This window comes from Saccopteryx bilineata, chromosome 3 (genome assembly GCF_036850765.1).
Source record: "Saccopteryx bilineata isolate mSacBil1 chromosome 3, mSacBil1_pri_phased_curated, whole genome shotgun sequence".
In the NCBI taxonomy this organism is placed as follows: domain Eukaryota; kingdom Metazoa; phylum Chordata; class Mammalia; order Chiroptera; family Emballonuridae; genus Saccopteryx; species Saccopteryx bilineata.
Genome location: NC_089492.1, coordinates 131004431 through 131019211, shown reverse-complemented (window position 1 = coordinate 131019211; position 14781 = coordinate 131004431). Strand labels below are relative to the sequence as shown.

General features: G+C 50.6%; 3 protein-coding genes across 4 annotated transcripts; 1 reads left to right on the top strand and 2 right to left on the bottom strand.

The window, feature by feature from the left end:
- The first annotated feature begins 2894 nt into the window (after positions 1-2894).
- Positions 2895-6635, top strand: MOGS (mannosyl-oligosaccharide glucosidase). Its single transcript, XM_066267455.1, has 4 exons — positions 2895-3410; positions 3598-3824; positions 4273-4469; positions 4706-6635. The coding sequence occupies exons 1-4, from the start codon at positions 3059-3061 to the stop codon at positions 6441-6443; spliced, it is 2514 nt and encodes an 837-aa protein (XP_066123552.1). The 5' UTR covers positions 2895-3058; the 3' UTR covers positions 6444-6635.
- Positions 6636-6796: 161 nt separating this feature from the next.
- On the bottom strand, positions 6797-9329 carry WBP1 (WW domain binding protein 1). 2 transcript variants are annotated; one of them, XM_066267453.1, is made up of 5 exons: positions 8990-9329; positions 8566-8667; positions 7958-8060; positions 7654-7830; positions 6797-7481 (listed from the first exon to the last, which is right to left on the bottom strand). In XM_066267453.1, the coding sequence occupies exons 1-5, from the start codon at positions 9056-9058 to the stop codon at positions 7021-7023; spliced, it is 912 nt and encodes a 303-aa protein (XP_066123550.1). In that variant the 5' UTR covers positions 9059-9329; the 3' UTR covers positions 6797-7020. The 2 variants fall into 2 exon arrangements, with proteins under 2 accessions (XP_066123550.1, XP_066123551.1); XM_066267454.1 differs by lacking the exon at positions 8566-8667 and having other exon boundaries at positions 8990-9322.
- A 391-nt stretch (positions 9330-9720) lies between these two features.
- INO80B (INO80 complex subunit B) lies at positions 9721-12149 on the bottom strand. Its single transcript, XM_066267452.1, has 5 exons — positions 11996-12149; positions 11573-11765; positions 11240-11358; positions 10919-11088; positions 9721-10335 (listed from the first exon to the last, which is right to left on the bottom strand). Exons 1-5 carry the CDS (start codon positions 12051-12053, stop codon positions 9805-9807), a joined length of 1071 nt encoding a protein of 356 aa, XP_066123549.1. The 5' UTR covers positions 12054-12149; the 3' UTR covers positions 9721-9804.
- Positions 12150-14781: the final 2632 nt, after the last annotated feature.

Sequence of the window (14781 nt, the reverse complement as noted above, 5' to 3'; positions counted from 1 at the left end):
GGGGCAGAGCACCGCCCCTGGTGGGCGTGCCGGGTGGATCCCGGTTGGGCGCATGCGGGAGTCTGTCTGACTGTCTCTCCCTGTTTCCAGCTTCAGAAAAAAGAAAAAAAAAAAAAAAAAAAAAAAGAACTTTAGGATGCTCAGCCAGGCAAAGGAGGATCTCTAGACACTGCCTGCTGGGTACTTTGCCAAATACCTTTTCCATGACTGTCCTACAGCATTACTACACTGCTCTGCTTAAAAGGGTGCTATCTTCAAAGAGCTGTTCCCCCCTTCCTTTTGAAAAAGAAAACTACTGCAAGACAGTCTACTGTAGTAAAGATCCAGAATGTCTGAATTTGAACTCTCAGCCTTCCCTTGAATAGCCATGAAACTTTGGACAAAGTAGTCTGTCAGTGCCTCTTTCCTCATTTGTGAAATGAGGCTGATAGTACTTACCTTATAAAATTGTAGGATTTAATGAACTGACATCTGTTAAGCACCTAGAACATTACTGGGAGTGAAATGTTATGTAAGAGGTCTTACTGTCCTACTTTGTGTACACCATGACAAGGCAGGTTTCTTTGGAAAAGACCCTGGGGAAAACAGAAGGCAGCAGGAAGACCAAATATGAGGTGGACTACATAAAAAAAAGCCATAGGCATGAATCTAGGAGTTGAACAGGTCTGTGGAGGACAGAACATTGGGATGGGACAAAATTCATTCATGGCTCACCAGGAGTCTGAGCCAACTCTATGGCATGTAATATACAAGAAGCCTTATGCTACTACAGTTAAAGTTACAGCCTCAATTTGAATTCCCTAGTTCTGGGGTTTAGTTGGCTATATTATCTTTGGCCAGACTTCAGCACTCCTCATTTGTAAAATGGGGATGGTTTAAATGTTGCTGTAAACGTGACCTTGAGGTTGAGGCTGTTTTCTCTGTCCCCAGCACCTTGCATAGTGCCTGATACAGTGTGTGCAACATTTGTTGAATTTACAGATATTTAGCATCTAGCTTGTGCCTATAACTTTCGTTAGTACTAGGATACAAAGATGAATAACTACTCAGGTATGTGGTAAGTGCTACAATAGAAATGTGGACTGGCTTCAGTGGTAGCAAAAAACATAGACTGACCATTGGGTTTGGTTAGAAGGTGATTGTGATGGGGACAGAAATCAGATTATAGTGAAATAGGAAGTAGACATGCAGCATAAAGTATTTTATATAATGAGTTTGGATGGGAGGTGTGAGTGTGATAATAACTAGAGTAGCATAAGGGTGTGGAGTAGGAGTTTTTGTACTTTATAAAAAATAGCTTTTGTGGTGGAGAGCCTATTCCATAAGTGACCACTGGCCAGCTAGGTCCTGGTCGAAACATACCCAAAATCCCCCAGAAACTGCTCTACCAGTCCCCAATACCCCAGGCATGCTGGTTCCAAGAAGGCATTGTTGCTCTGCTCCAGGGAAGTGTGCAAGGCATGATCCTCTTATCTGAGGTAGGTCACACCCCTTAGTGCCTGCTAGGAGGCAGGGAGGATATCTTAAACCTCCATGTCATCGAGCTGCCACCCAAGATGCACCTCATATGTAAGTCCCCTTAAACTTTTTTTTTGACAGAGACAGAGTCAGAGAGAGGCAGACAGACAGGTAGGGGGAGAGATGAGAAGCATCAATTCTTCATTGCAGCACTTGAGTTTTTCATTAATTGCTTTCTCATATGTGCCTTGACCAGGGGGCTACAGCAGAGCGAGTGACCCCTTGCTCAAGCCAGCAACCTTGGGCTTAAGCCAGCAACCCTGCGCTCAAGCCAGTGACCTCGGGGTTTTGAAGCTGGGTCTTCTGTGTCTCAGTCCAACACTATCCACTGTGCCATTGCCTGGTCAGACAATTTCCTTAAACTCAATGTTATGATGGAGTTGTCAGCCTCTTTTTCCAGTCTCATCCCCAGGATATTTTAATACCATTTTTGCTTAGCTGATTCTTACAAGTAAGTAACAATCTAAGCTGTATTCTGAACCACTATCAAATATTATGTTGGCTCTTCTAGGTCAACCTGAGGTGCTCCTTCCTAACCTTCCCTAATCTGGACATAAGAGATCCTTTCCTTAAATTCCTTTGCTTCCTGGGTTGTAGAAAAGAAAAAATGCATTCTCTAAGTGCATGCACAACCATTATATTATGGTCCTTTTAGGGTGTACCTAGATAAGGAATCTTAGACTGTGTAGAAATATGACTTGTCTAGTCACAGGGTTGCTGAAAAACACTGCTGGGACAGATCTAAGGCTTCCTCTTGGTCCACTCCAGCACCCTCCACTTCATTAGGAAAATGGGCAAAATGACCCAATTTGATTGAGATACACGGGTTCCAAGCAAGCCACTTCTATCTTTGTCACCAGTGTCAAATTACTTGAAGTTTCCAAGCCACAGTTTTCAGCCACCAGATTGGGATGTGCTGATGAAACAGGGTCCTTAAGACTTGAATTATATTTAGTTTTAAATTCGAGCCTTAGAAATCATCTCTATGTATGTGCCTGTCCATATCAGCAAACCTCCAGGCAGCCAAAGACAGCAGCCCCAACGTGTCACTTGGTGCGGACCTCTGGCAGGCTAAATAATACCTTGACCTTTTATGTTTAAGTTCCTGAGCTCTAAGGTGGTGCACCCCTTGGCTTCTTTCCCATGAAACCAGACAGAAGGATCTAGGAACAGACCTCAGTGCTGTCCTTAAGACCTGAAGAAATGCTTCATTACCCTTACCTCACCTCTGACCAATAAGCCCCCAGCAGGACCCCGAACCACATAAACTCTGAGACAGTGGTTGCGACCCACATGGCCCCACGCGGATGATGAGCCCTGTGCCACGCGGGCGATGGGGTTCCGGGCTACGGGATTTGACTTGATGTACCGGGGCGGGACTTCCCTCGGAGGCGGAAGCAAAGCAGGAGACGCTGGCGGGCTGGTGCGGCTGACAGATCAGTGGACCCGGTGGTGCAGCGCTCGAGCTGGGGAGGCGAAGCAGGACCCGAGCTCCTTTGCCGCCTCTTGGAGCTCCCGCAACGCCAACCTCAGTGCCAGGATGGCTCGGGGCGAGCGGCGGCGCCGCGGAGCGCCGATAGATGGATCGCGGACGGCAGAGGGAGCGGCTCGGGGTGGCCCAGCGCGACGGGAAAACCGGGTCGGCGGGGCCCGTGGCACGGTCAGAAGAGCAGTTCTGGCCATCGTGGTCCTGCTTCTGGCCTTGACCCTGCCGGGAAGCTGGTTTCTGGCGTGGCACCGTGCACGGAGGGCAGTTACGCTGCACTCCGCGCTCCCGGCGCTGCCTCCCGACTCTTCTAGTCCCGCCGTGGCCCCGGACCTTTTCTGGGGTACCTACCGCCCACACGTCTACTTTGGCATGAAGACCCGCAGCCCACAGCCCCTCCTCACCGGTAACTGGGCCTCGGCGGGCAGATCGGCGAAGTCTTCTTAATGTGGGCGCCCCAGCTTCACACCAGAGCAAGAGTGGGGAGGAGTGGATCTTTATAGAGTTATGAAGAGGGATGACCCTGTAGTTCTTGCAAACACAGAGGGACAAGATCCCTGCTCTCTTGACTTACGTGGCCATTTTACCCCCAGGACTGATGTGGGCAGAACAAGGCGCCACACCAGGGATCCCTAAGCTCAGGCACACTTGTGAGCAGGGGGACGGCGTGGGTCCCTATGGCTGGGAGTTCCACGACGGTCTCTCCTTCGGGCGGCAGCACATCCAGGATGGGGCCTTAAGGCTCACCACTGAATTCGTCAAAAGATCTGGGGGTCAGCACGGAGGGGACTGGAGCTGGAGAGTGACTGTAGAGCCTCAGGTCAGGGCCTTAGGACTCCCTTCCCCCAGCCCAGACTCCCTCCACCCTTCCTTTGCTGCCCGCAAAGGCAGTATTAAGTGGGGGGAGGGGGGGGGGAACAGCATAATCCCTAAATCTGGCTGCCTATCTTCAGACATTTGCCTATAAGACCACTTCTAATTATTCTCTCTAAATTTCGGTTTTCTGTAAAATGGAGATAAAAATATCACCTAACACATGATTGTAAGAAATATGTAGAGTTCTTAGCATAATTCATGGCACAGACATACTCTTCCCCAGAGAAGCCTGGGATCTTTCTTATCCCACTGGGTGCTTACCCTCAGTGACCCTCAGTACTGCCAGATATGTTGTTATTCACGTTGCTTCTACCTGGTACCCCTTTCCCTAAGTGATTCTCACAAGAATGTTTGTCTAATACTATGTTTTTCTGTTGTCTTCGGTCATCTAGGCCTCAGGTACCTCTGCCCTCCCTTTGGTGTCCCTGTTCTTCTATGTGGTGACAGATGGCAGTGAAGTCCTGGTGCCAGAGGTTGGGGCTAAGGGGCAGTTGAAGTTCATCAGTGGGCACTCCAATGAACTTGGTGACTTCCGTTTTACACTTCTGGCACCAACCAGTCCAGGGGATACTGCTCCCAAGTATGGCAGGTAACTGGGGGGGGGGGAGAGTGTGAGGTGGTGATAGGAGTGGTATAGATGCCGACTTGGCCTGATTTCCATCTACTCCACTCTGCCCTCTTCCCACCAACTATTTCCCTTTTCTCCAGCCTCCATGTCCCCTACATTGCAGAGACATTCCCATCTTGACTCCCGATCACCTATTTCTCTTCAAAATCCCTTCTACTTCCTCTTGAATATGTCTTCTTTATCTTCTTCCCTTCAAGCTACAATGTCTTCTGGTCCTCCAACCCAGGACTTCCCTTGCTGACAGAAGTGGTGAAGAGTCGCCTAAACAGCTGGTTTCAGCATCGGCCTCCAGGGGCTTCTCCTGATCGCTACCTTGGCTTGCCAGGATCTCTGAAGTGGGAGGACAGAGGCCCAAGTGGACAAGGACAGGGACAAGGGCAATTCTTGATACAACAGGTGACACTGAAAGTCCCCTTTTCTATGGAACTGGTGTTTGAATCAGGTAGTGCCCAGGCAGGAGGAAACCAAGCCCTGGGGCAGCTGGCAGGCAGCCTACTGACTCAGGCCCTAGAGAGCCATGCTGAAGCTTTTAGAGAGCGCTTTGAAAAGACCTTCCAGTTGCAGGAGAAGGGCCTGGGCCCTGAGGAGCAAGCATTGGGTCAAGCTGCCCTCAGTGGTCTCCTTGGTGGGATTGGCTACTTCTACGGACAGGGTCTTGTGTTGCCAGACATGACAGTTGAGGGGTCTGAGCAGGTTGCCCCAGCCCTCTTTCCACCTGTTCCCCTTTTCACAGCAGTGCCCTCCCGGTCATTCTTCCCACGAGGTTTCCTTTGGGATGAGGGCTTTCACCAGCTAGTGGTCCAGCGCTGGGATTCCCGCCTCACCCGGGAGGCCCTAGGCCACTGGCTAGGGCTACTCAATGCTGATGGCTGGATTGGACGAGAGCAAGTGCTGGGGGATGAGGCTCGAGCCCGAGTACCCCCAGAATTCCTGGTGCAACGGGTAGCTCATGCCAACCCCCCAACCCTGCTTTTGCCTGTTGCCCACATGCTAGAGGGTGGTGATCCTGCCGACTTAGCTTTCCTCCGTAGAGCCTTCCCCCGCCTGCATGCCTGGTTCTCCTGGCTCCATCAGAGCCAGGCAGGGCCAGTGCCACTATCTTACCGCTGGCGGGGTCGAGACCCAGCTTTACCAACCCTATTGAACCCCAAGACACTTCCATCGGGGCTGGATGATTATCCCCGTGCTTCACACCCTTCCACTGCAGAACGGCACCTGGACCTGCGCTGCTGGGTGGCACAGGGTGCCCGTGTGCTGGCACAGCTAGCAAAACAGCTGGGAGAGGCTGAGGCAGCTGTGGAGCTGGGCCCACTGGCTGCCTCACTGGGGTCAGAGGAGATCCTGGATGAACTACACTGGGCCCCAGAGCTAGGAACCTTTGCAGACTTTGGAAACCACACAAAAGCGGTGCAGCTAAAGCCTTGGCCCCCTCAGGGGATGGTGCGGGTGGTGGGCCGGGCCCCTCACTTACAATATGTAGATGCCCTCGGCTATGTCAGTCTTTTTCCCTTGCTGCTACAGCTGTTAGACCCCCACTCATCCCGCCTTGGGCCCTTGCTAGATGTTCTAGCTGACAGCCGCCATCTCTGGAGTCCCTTTGGTTTGCGTTCACTTGCCGCCTCCAGCCCCTTTTATGGCCAGCGCAATTCAGAGCATGATCCTCCCTACTGGCGGGGTGCTGTGTGGCTCAATGTCAATTATCTGGCCTTAGGGGCTCTCCATCACTATGGGCATCTTGATGGGCCCCACCAAGCCCGAGCTGCCAAGCTCCATAGTGAGCTCCGTGCCAACGTGGTGGGCAATGTACTGCGGCAATACCAGGCCACAGGTTTCCTGTGGGAACAGTACAGTGATCGGGATGGGCGAGGCATGGGTTGCCGTCCCTTCCAGGGTTGGACCAGCCTTGTCCTATTGGCCATGGCTGAAGACTACTAAAGGGAGGGTGGGAGGGGAGCCAGGCCGCTAGTGCCACTCTGGATTAGAGGGACCAGGTTTCTAGTGCCTGCCCCAGATACCAATATTTCAAACTTTCATCTCAGGTGTCTCCTTACTATCATCCCACACAACCCTGGAGTGAATGTGAATTCAGAGTCTATTTTTCTAAATAAATTGGAAAACCATGCCAAACTACTGTTTTTGCCAGCTTTGCCTCACCAAGAGGTCCTAGCTCAATACAGGCCTTGGGGCTGTCTGCTGTCGCTCAGAGAAGGTGGTAAAAGTGACCATTACCTGTCCCCTCTGAGTCCAGTCAAATGCAATGAAATGAGTTGAGTGCCAGTCCACCCAAGTCCACAAGCAGCTGGTTCACATCTCTTTAATGAGATCAAAGGCTCCTATATATGTCATTTTGGGTTGAGCTAGCACAGTCCCCCAAACACAACCTCTCTTCTCAGGACTCCAGCGCTTTTAGGCAGATTCTAGGAGGGCAGGGAGATGCCAAGGATAACTCAAGGGATTTGGGCCCAAGGCTGTTTCTAGTAGGCAAGTAGCCCATCCACTTTCCCCAAACTGTTTATGGGACGTCCCCTTCACTGGAAGCCAGCTGCACAGAAGAAATCTGGGGTAGGGCATCTAGGGGCAGTGTACAAGGGGAGTAGTCCCCCAGATCTAGCTGAGTGGCACTAGCCCTAGCCTCCTTGACTGGCACCCCCTCACTGGAGTCGGGACAAGGGCAGAGCTCGATACCCGAGTCACCAGTCAAGCGGCGGTAACGGCAGGAAGGGGGTACGGGGACAGGGCTCACCCCTGCCCCAGGCTCACCCTCCTGATGAGGGGGGATACTCTGGTGGGAGAAAACACCTTCCACATTTGTTCCCTCGCAGTTGGCAGGGCAGTTAGAAGTGGAGGAGCAGCAGGTACATTCCCTGGAAGCAGTCAAGGGGCAGCCTGGGACCGCAGTGTAAGGAGGTGGTGGACTGCCAGGGCGGTGAACCACATCCTCATAGGCTGGGGGTTTGAAGGCGCTGAGGAGGCCTGCAGGAAAGAATGGCATGGTTGGTTGAAGGCTACCAGGGCTGAAGCTGCGGTCTCTTTACTATTATGGAAATGTATGCTTGAAATGTCTGAAAACAGAAGGTGGGGATGATTCAGGGTCCTCATTTGGGAGGGGCCACTGATAGTGAGCCCAGGGCTTCAAGTCACTCACGAAGGTCAAGCAGTGAACCTGTAGGAACAGGGCCAGCCCCATGGCATGCCCCTTGGTAGGCCAACAAGTTGATCTCACGCTGCCGCTGCTGTTGCTGCAGCCGGAGTTTAGCTCGGCGATGACGGAAGGCGCAACAGCAGCTAAAGAGGATGAGAACAGTCCAAAGCAGCCAGAACCCTGCAGGGGGTGCAGATGGAGAGTCTTAGATACCTCCCATGCAGAGAGGGGTCCTTGAAAGCTGAAATTCTGAGGTCCAAGGGAGAGTGGGCAGAAGGACCTAAGAATAGCCCTCTTGGAGACTCACACCAAAGCTCATAGTAGTAGGTGCAACAGCCAGTCTCCCCGCAGCAGTGACCACTCTCACAGAGGTAGGGCTGGTTGTTCACTCCTGGACAAAGCTCTCGAAGCTGGGAGCAAGGAGGCACTTAGAACCAAGGGAGATTCCAGCCCAAGGCACTGTCCAGCCCCATCCCCAGCCCCTGCATGCACATCCACAATCCCACCCTGTGAACCAAGTTTAGCACAGAGATTTATGAGGAGGGGGGAGAGGGGCACTGAGAGGACTGTTCAAATGTCTGAAGAGCTGTCAAAATAGAAGAGGATTTGGAATAGCAAATTAACAGTCTAGAGAACAAGGTGAAAATGTAGACAGACAAAAAGGCAGACTTCAGCTCTGCATATAGGCTGGCTCCCAGGGTATTTTCTGTTATGGAGTGTTTTGGTAAATGCCAGAAGACAGCCTGAGCTCAGTCAATGGGTAAAGGGCTTAAAGTAATTTCCAAAGCTAAAATGCTTTCATCATCCCCCACGGTCTGCCACTCCCCATCTCCAAGGTGGGTCTTTCTACCCCTGATTCTCAGACTTCCTAGAGTAGAGGAGGGGCAGTGTGAGACCCAGAGCAGTGCTCCCAACCAGATGGGATTGCTGTGGATGATAAAGGATGGCATCCAGGGCGTGAGTCTGGGTTCCAGCTCTTCTCCAAATTGCTCCCTCAAGAGAAGACGCTGCTGGACTCTGTTGTGACAACAGGCACACAGAAAAACATCACAAATAACTGTTGCAAGACAGAGAGCGCCTCCCTGGGGCCTCATTATGACTCTGGTCACTGAAAAGCCACTGTAAGCTCCCCCTGCAGCCATGGGATGGGTATATGAGGGTGCAGGCAAAGTCAACTACATCTACGTTACAAAGTTTAAACAAAGAGTGGAAGGGACATATTTAGGAACTTCACAATACCTCTGGCTCCGTTAGTTCCTCCCCCACCCCCCAAAAGGGACAGGAAAGGGGAAAGGAAAATAGACGGCTGTCGGATACGCTTTTGGAGGTGTTGGGATACCTGATGTTGCGGCACCCGCAGTGGCTCCCAGGCCTCTTCGCTGCCGTTCCCGCTGCTGGCCCGAGCCATGCTCCACCTACAGCCCCCTGAAGACTACAACCTCCTCTACAGCCTGCTGCCCCGCCCCTGCCACCTCTGCCGCCACCGCCATGGTCCCTGCCCGGCCCATCTTCACGACCGCCACCATCACTCCGCGGTCGGAGATCCCATCCGGGGAGAGCTCTGCCAACTAGGACCCTGGTTGCTCCGTCCTACCAATCAGCATCACCCTCCGGAGAACGAGCCAATAGGGGCGGACCGGAGGTTTCTCCCGGCAACCAATCCACAGCAACTCTTCTGCCACTCTCTCAGACAACAAGAGCTCTCACAGACAAAGAATGAGGTATGGTTCGACCCACGGCCCTGACTGACAGTGACAATAGCCAACATGGACAACAGAACAGGCTTCGAATTGTCAACCAATGAATGGCCACCCAGAAGAGCACAGTTCCCGCAGATTGGCTTGAGCCCTGTTTCCGGGGGTGATGCCAAATGCCCGAGTACACCTGGTAATCCCGCTGGAAGAGGCGGGATCCCAGAAGTCGGCAAGAGACTGGGCAGGAGCTGCAAGCCTCCCTGTGGCCCAGTGGACGTCTCCCAGACATCGATGCAAGCTCCGAAGGGGGAAAGATGTGTGTACGGGGATTTGCTTCCCATACCTCATTTTCCCAATTCTGTAAATTCTGTACAAGTCGAGGCACCGGATGAAATTTAATACGACGGGGAAAACACTGAATTTGGGCGGGGGAGGGGGCGCAGAGTCCAGGTTAAGGACCTTAAGTAGCCAAAAGGGGGGACCCAGGGCCCTCGAGCCCTCCCAGTCGCATCTGCAGGTTGATGCGGTAGCACTGCAGGCTGCAAAGCGCCTGGCCGGTGCGAGAGCAGGCGTAGCGGCGCGGGTGGGGGCAGCCAGGGACGGAGCATCGCGGAGGAGAGCCAGGTGGGGATGATTTTTGAGACACCGGTGTGGGGGTGGGGACGCCAGGTGGGAAGGAAAGGGTGGAGCCCTGTGCCCCGCTGCTATAGCGCACCATGGGGGCCGGGGCCACGGCCCGCCCTCCCCGCCGCTCTCCCCTCGCGGCCCCCCGGCCTCCACGCCCAGTGGGCGCCGCAGTCTTAGTGAGGCGCTCGATTGTCTGGTTCTTGTGCTCCTCCGCCCGCCGCGCCGCCTGCAGCCGCCTCTTACGAGCCCGCTCCTCGCGCTTCAACAGCATCTCCTCAGTGAGGGCGGGGGCCGGGCAGCCCCCAGCCACAGGCAGCGGCAGCATCGGGGAAGGCTGACTCTGCGCCTTCTGGAGCAGAGCTCGCTGGGGAAACAAAGAAGGGATGTCAGAAAATGAAGAGGCGAGGTCAGCAGGCCTTGGGAAAAGAGGTGGAATGCGCACCCTCTCTAGGAGCCCTTAATACTGCCTCCTCCCAGGTCTCCAGACTCTCAGCTTTAGATCCTTGAGTATTAGTAATGTTACCTGCCAGCCCTGTGTAACGATCTCCCTGATCCACATTTCCGGGGATTTTTTTGGTTTTAAATCTTTTTATATCGATGAATAACAATGGATAACTGCTCAATGCCTGAGAAGCTCTGATATTAGAAATGTTCTCTTTCCTCCCTATCTAATGTGGTCTCTTAATCACCACCTTCTGTTTCATCATCCTATTTTTGTTATAAACTTAACAGCTTTTCAAAATTACTTATTTACCCCTTCCAACATACATGTACACACACACACACACACACACACACACACACACACACACGAATACCACCTCCATGAGAACAGAAATACGGTTTGTCTTTTCTCCATCACTGATTGCCCACTGCCCAACAAAGTTCTTGGAACATGGAAGGTTCTCTAAATATTTGGTAACTGAATCAAGAATGAACCAACTTACCTGTCGAGCAGTGAGCAGCCGTTCATTGATCTCTTTCTTGAGATCTCCATTGTCATCCAGCTCCCCCTTCTCCAGGGCATCCAGCCACCTCTGTTCCTCCTCTTCTTCCTGACCCCCTAAATCCCCCGACAGGTCCCGAAGTGGGGAAGGGGACATATTACTGTCTTCGTCTGGAGAGAAAAAAAATAGAATCGTTCACATGGGGCACCAAATTGGGCCAAGTTAATACTGGAACATTTAAAATTTCCACCCTCCTCAGAAGTAATCTCCCCTTAATCAGGTATAATGAGAAATCCAGTTTCCCCACCTCCAGATCCTCACCCAGCCAGGCACGGTACTGCTCAAGGGGAACTCCTTCCATAGGTTCCTCTTCATTGTCCACAACCATAAGGGGAGAGGGTGACCGAGGCCCCTCAGGGATCACAGTGAAGGTAGGAACACTGCAGAGTAACAACACCACTATATAAACTAGGCAAGTTACCTCCTTCTGCTCCGTAGCTACATCCCACCTTCCTCACACCCTCTCGGGTTTTTGCTGCTTTAACCTGGGGCGTGAAATCTGAATCTACTCTCTGTCTTCTGGAAAGCCCAGTCAGTTTCTCCTATCTTTGCTCCTAAAGTTCCCCAAGTTAAACCTTGCTCTCCTGGCCTCACCTCTTGGTGCCTAGCACTTGCCCTCCCAGCTTGATTTTGAGTTTGAGCTGGGGCTTGGCAGGAGACAACTGAGCGGGCCCAGCCTCCTCTTCTTGATGGTGTTTTTTCTTGTGTTTCTTCTTGTGCTTCTTGTGCTTTTTCTTGTGCATTCCGTGGCCGTGGGAACCCGTCAGACTCAATTCCAGCGCTTCTCCTGCGGAAGGAGAGCCAGTTAACGGTGTACGGCAGCAGCCGGACAGTGAAGAGTCCGAAGCACCTCATACCCCTAAGGGGTCCCATTCTTCCCGCGGTACTCGCTGTTACCATACCAACGGCCCCGCTTTTCTCCTCCCACCTGTGGCGAAATACCTTTGAAGTCCGGCAGAACAAGAAAGGAGCTCCTTTTCTGCAAAGGCCTAAATTGCTTTATCGACCCGCGCTTACCTGGCTCAGGAGCCTCCATAGCCCCAGAGGTGCTGCCGCGCCGCCAAAGCTTACTCATGGGTTCCTGTTAGGAAAGCGGGCTGGAATGGTCGGGCACAGGCAAACAAGCCTTTTCCGCCCCGCGGAAAAACTAATTTTAGTAAAATAACAGGTATTTCCGGTGTGTAGCAACCATATTTGTGCGGGGCACACACTGAGACTAAAATCTTCCCTGAGAAACAATGATCTTCCCAACGACAGTTCCGGGCCCTCAGCCTGCGACAACTTAAAAGGGCGAGGCTTCCATCCCCTCATTCTTCTCCACGCTCTGTTGCAAAACCCAGCGCGGGCTATTTAATATTACATTCAAGCCTCATGAGCGTATATTCCGGGACAAATTTGGGGCTAAGCAATGAGGATACAAGAGTGAATATAAATACTTTCCTCCGCCTTCGAGGAGTTCACAATTCGGTGAAGGAGTGCTCAAACCTTAATGTCAGAAAAACGTCAGAAGTGCTTAACAGCACAAGTGCCCTAGGAGCAGAGCGAATAATATTAATATTTAAGTCTACATTCTCATCAGTAGAGAAATGGATAAATGAATTATAGTGCATCTGTCCAATGTGGAACACCATGTTACTAACAGAAATTAAGAGTGATAAGTAATTAATTAAACTGACATAGACTGTAGATCTAGTAGGTAATAGTTTGGAAACAATATAACTGTTCTCTAATGAAACATCAAAATAATTTGGTATATGGATTTAGAACATCCATACAATGGGAAGCTATGTTACTGTTAAAAGAAATGAGGCCCTAGATGGCTACCCAAGAAACTGGTGGCAGCAATTCTGATGGGTGACTAGGGAACAACGGTAAAGGGAAACTTGTTTTTCATAAAATACCCTTTTGTGCCTATTGAACTCTATATAAAATGTGTATGTTTAACCTAATAAAAAGAACCCAACAGAACATTGCAGCTCTGTATGTGCTGATATATAAAATAAGCAAGTTTCAAGATATGTGATCTAATTTTAAAAGACCTAGCATGCTACTTATGCAGAGAAAAAAATTAAGGAGTGCACATTATACTGTAATGGTGGTTATCTTTATTTTTAAATAATGGTTATCTTTATTTATTTATTTTTACAGAGACAGAGAGAGAGTCACAGAGAGGGATAGACAGGGACGGATAGATGAGAAGCATCAATCATTAGGTTTTTCGTTGCACATTGTGACACCTTAGTTGTTCATTGATTGCTTTCTCATATGTGCCTTGACCGCGGGCCTTCAGCAGACCGAGGTACCCCTTGCTCGAGCCAGCAACCTTGGGTCCAAGCTGGTGAGATTTACTCAAACCAGATGAGCCCTAGCTCTAGCTGGCAATTTGGGCTCTCGAACCTGGGTCCTCAGCATCCCAGTCTGACGCTCTATCCACTGCGCCACCACCTGGTCAGGCAATAGTGGTTATCTTTAAAAGTCAGGAGTTGACCCATGTTTATTGCAGCATTGTTTACATAGCCAAGATCTGTAAACAGCCCAAGTGTCTGTCAGTGGATGAGTGGATTAAAAAGCTGTGGTACATATACACAATGGAATACTATGTGGCCATGAAAAAGAAAGAAATCTTACCTTTTCCAACAACATGGATGGACCTGGAAACTATTATGCTAAGTAAAATAAGCCAGGCAGAGAAAGAAAAATATTATATGATCTCACTCATTTGAGGAATCTAATGAACAATGTGAACTGAGGAATGGAATAGAGGCAGAGGTGGAATCAAAGGGACCAGACAGAAAGCGGTCAGAGGGAAAGGGGATGAGAGGATGGGATCAAAGAAGGAAAAGAGATTAGTGAAATTATATACACATAACACAGCATTATAGAGAGCAGGACAGCAAATCCTGAAGGGAAGGGGGAAAGTCATTGGGGGAGGGGGCAAGTGAGGTATGGAGGGAAACATGGGGGTGGGGGGAGATATATCCAGTGGGACACTTGAATCTATGTAAACACAATAAATTAAATCAATAAAAAAAATTGGGGGTTAAAGAACTTTCACTATTCAGATCTGTAATGAATTTTCTTACAGCCAGTATATATCATGTTTATACTTAGGAAAAACAGGCTCTGGACTGTTCAGTGGATAGAACATTGGCTGGGTACATGGACATCTAGGGCTGGATTCCCCATCAGGGCACACAGGAGAAGAAAACACCTGCTTCTGTCATGTCCCTTTCTTCCTGCTCTCCCTCTTCCCCTCGTGCAGCCAGTGGCTGGATTGGTTCCAGCATTGGCCAGGGGGCTGAGGATGGCTCCTTTGGTCCCAGCGAGTCAGCCTCAGGTGCTAAAAATAGCTCAGTTGATTAAGCATCAGCTCCAGCCAGGGGTTCCCAGGTGGATCCCAGTCAGGTGTATGTGGGAGTCTGTCTCACTATCTCCCCTCCTCTCACTTAAAAAATAAGAGAAAAGAAAAGGAAAGGAAAATAAAATAAAATAATTAGAAAAACACCATCTCGCCTGACCTGTGGTGGCGCAGTGGATAAAGCGTCGACCTGGAAATGCTGAGGTCGCCGGTTCGAAACCCTGGGCTTGCCTGGTCAAGGCACATATGGGAGTTGATGCTTCCTGCTCCTCCCCCTTGTCTCTCTCTCTCTCTCTCTCTCTTTCTCTCTCTCTCCCTCTCTCTCCTCTCTAAAATGAATAAATAAAATAAAAATTAAAAAAGAAAAAAAAAAGAAAAACACCATCTCTATACAGTACATATATTTAAATATGTAAATGTTATCAGAACAAGGTAGCAGCAATGA

Excerpts from the sequence above, each read along its gene's own strand:
- WBP1 (XM_066267453.1), bottom strand. The coding sequence starts at position 9,058 with ATGGCTCGGGCCAGCAGCGGGAACGGCAGCGAAGAGGCCTGGGAGCCA. Across the intron at positions 8,668-8,989 it reads TGCGGGTGCCGCAACATCAG|AGTCCAGCAGCGTCTTCTCT; the intron begins GTATCCCAACAC and ends TTGTCACAACAG. Across the intron at positions 8,061-8,565 it reads ATCCACAGCAATCCCATCTG|CTTCGAGAGCTTTGTCCAGG; the intron begins GTTGGGAGCACT and ends CCTTGCTCCCAG.
- INO80B (XM_066267452.1), bottom strand. The coding sequence starts at position 12,053 with ATGAGTAAGCTTTGGCGGCGCGGCAGCACCTCTGGGGCTATGGAGGCT. Across the intron at positions 11,359-11,572 it reads CAAGTGCTAGGCACCAAGAG|TGTTCCTACCTTCACTGTGA; the intron begins GTGAGGCCAGGA and ends GTTACTCTGCAG. Across the intron at positions 11,089-11,239 it reads GCAGTACCGTGCCTGGCTGG|ACGAAGACAGTAATATGTCC; the intron begins GTGAGGATCTGG and ends TTTTCTCTCCAG.
- MOGS (XM_066267455.1), top strand. The coding sequence starts at position 3,059 with ATGGCTCGGGGCGAGCGGCGGCGCCGCGGAGCGCCGATAGATGGATCG. Across the intron at positions 3,411-3,597 it reads CCCACAGCCCCTCCTCACCG|GACTGATGTGGGCAGAACAA; the intron begins GTAACTGGGCCT and ends TTTTACCCCCAG. Across the intron at positions 3,825-4,272 it reads GAGTGACTGTAGAGCCTCAG|GCCTCAGGTACCTCTGCCCT; the intron begins GTCAGGGCCTTA and ends TCGGTCATCTAG.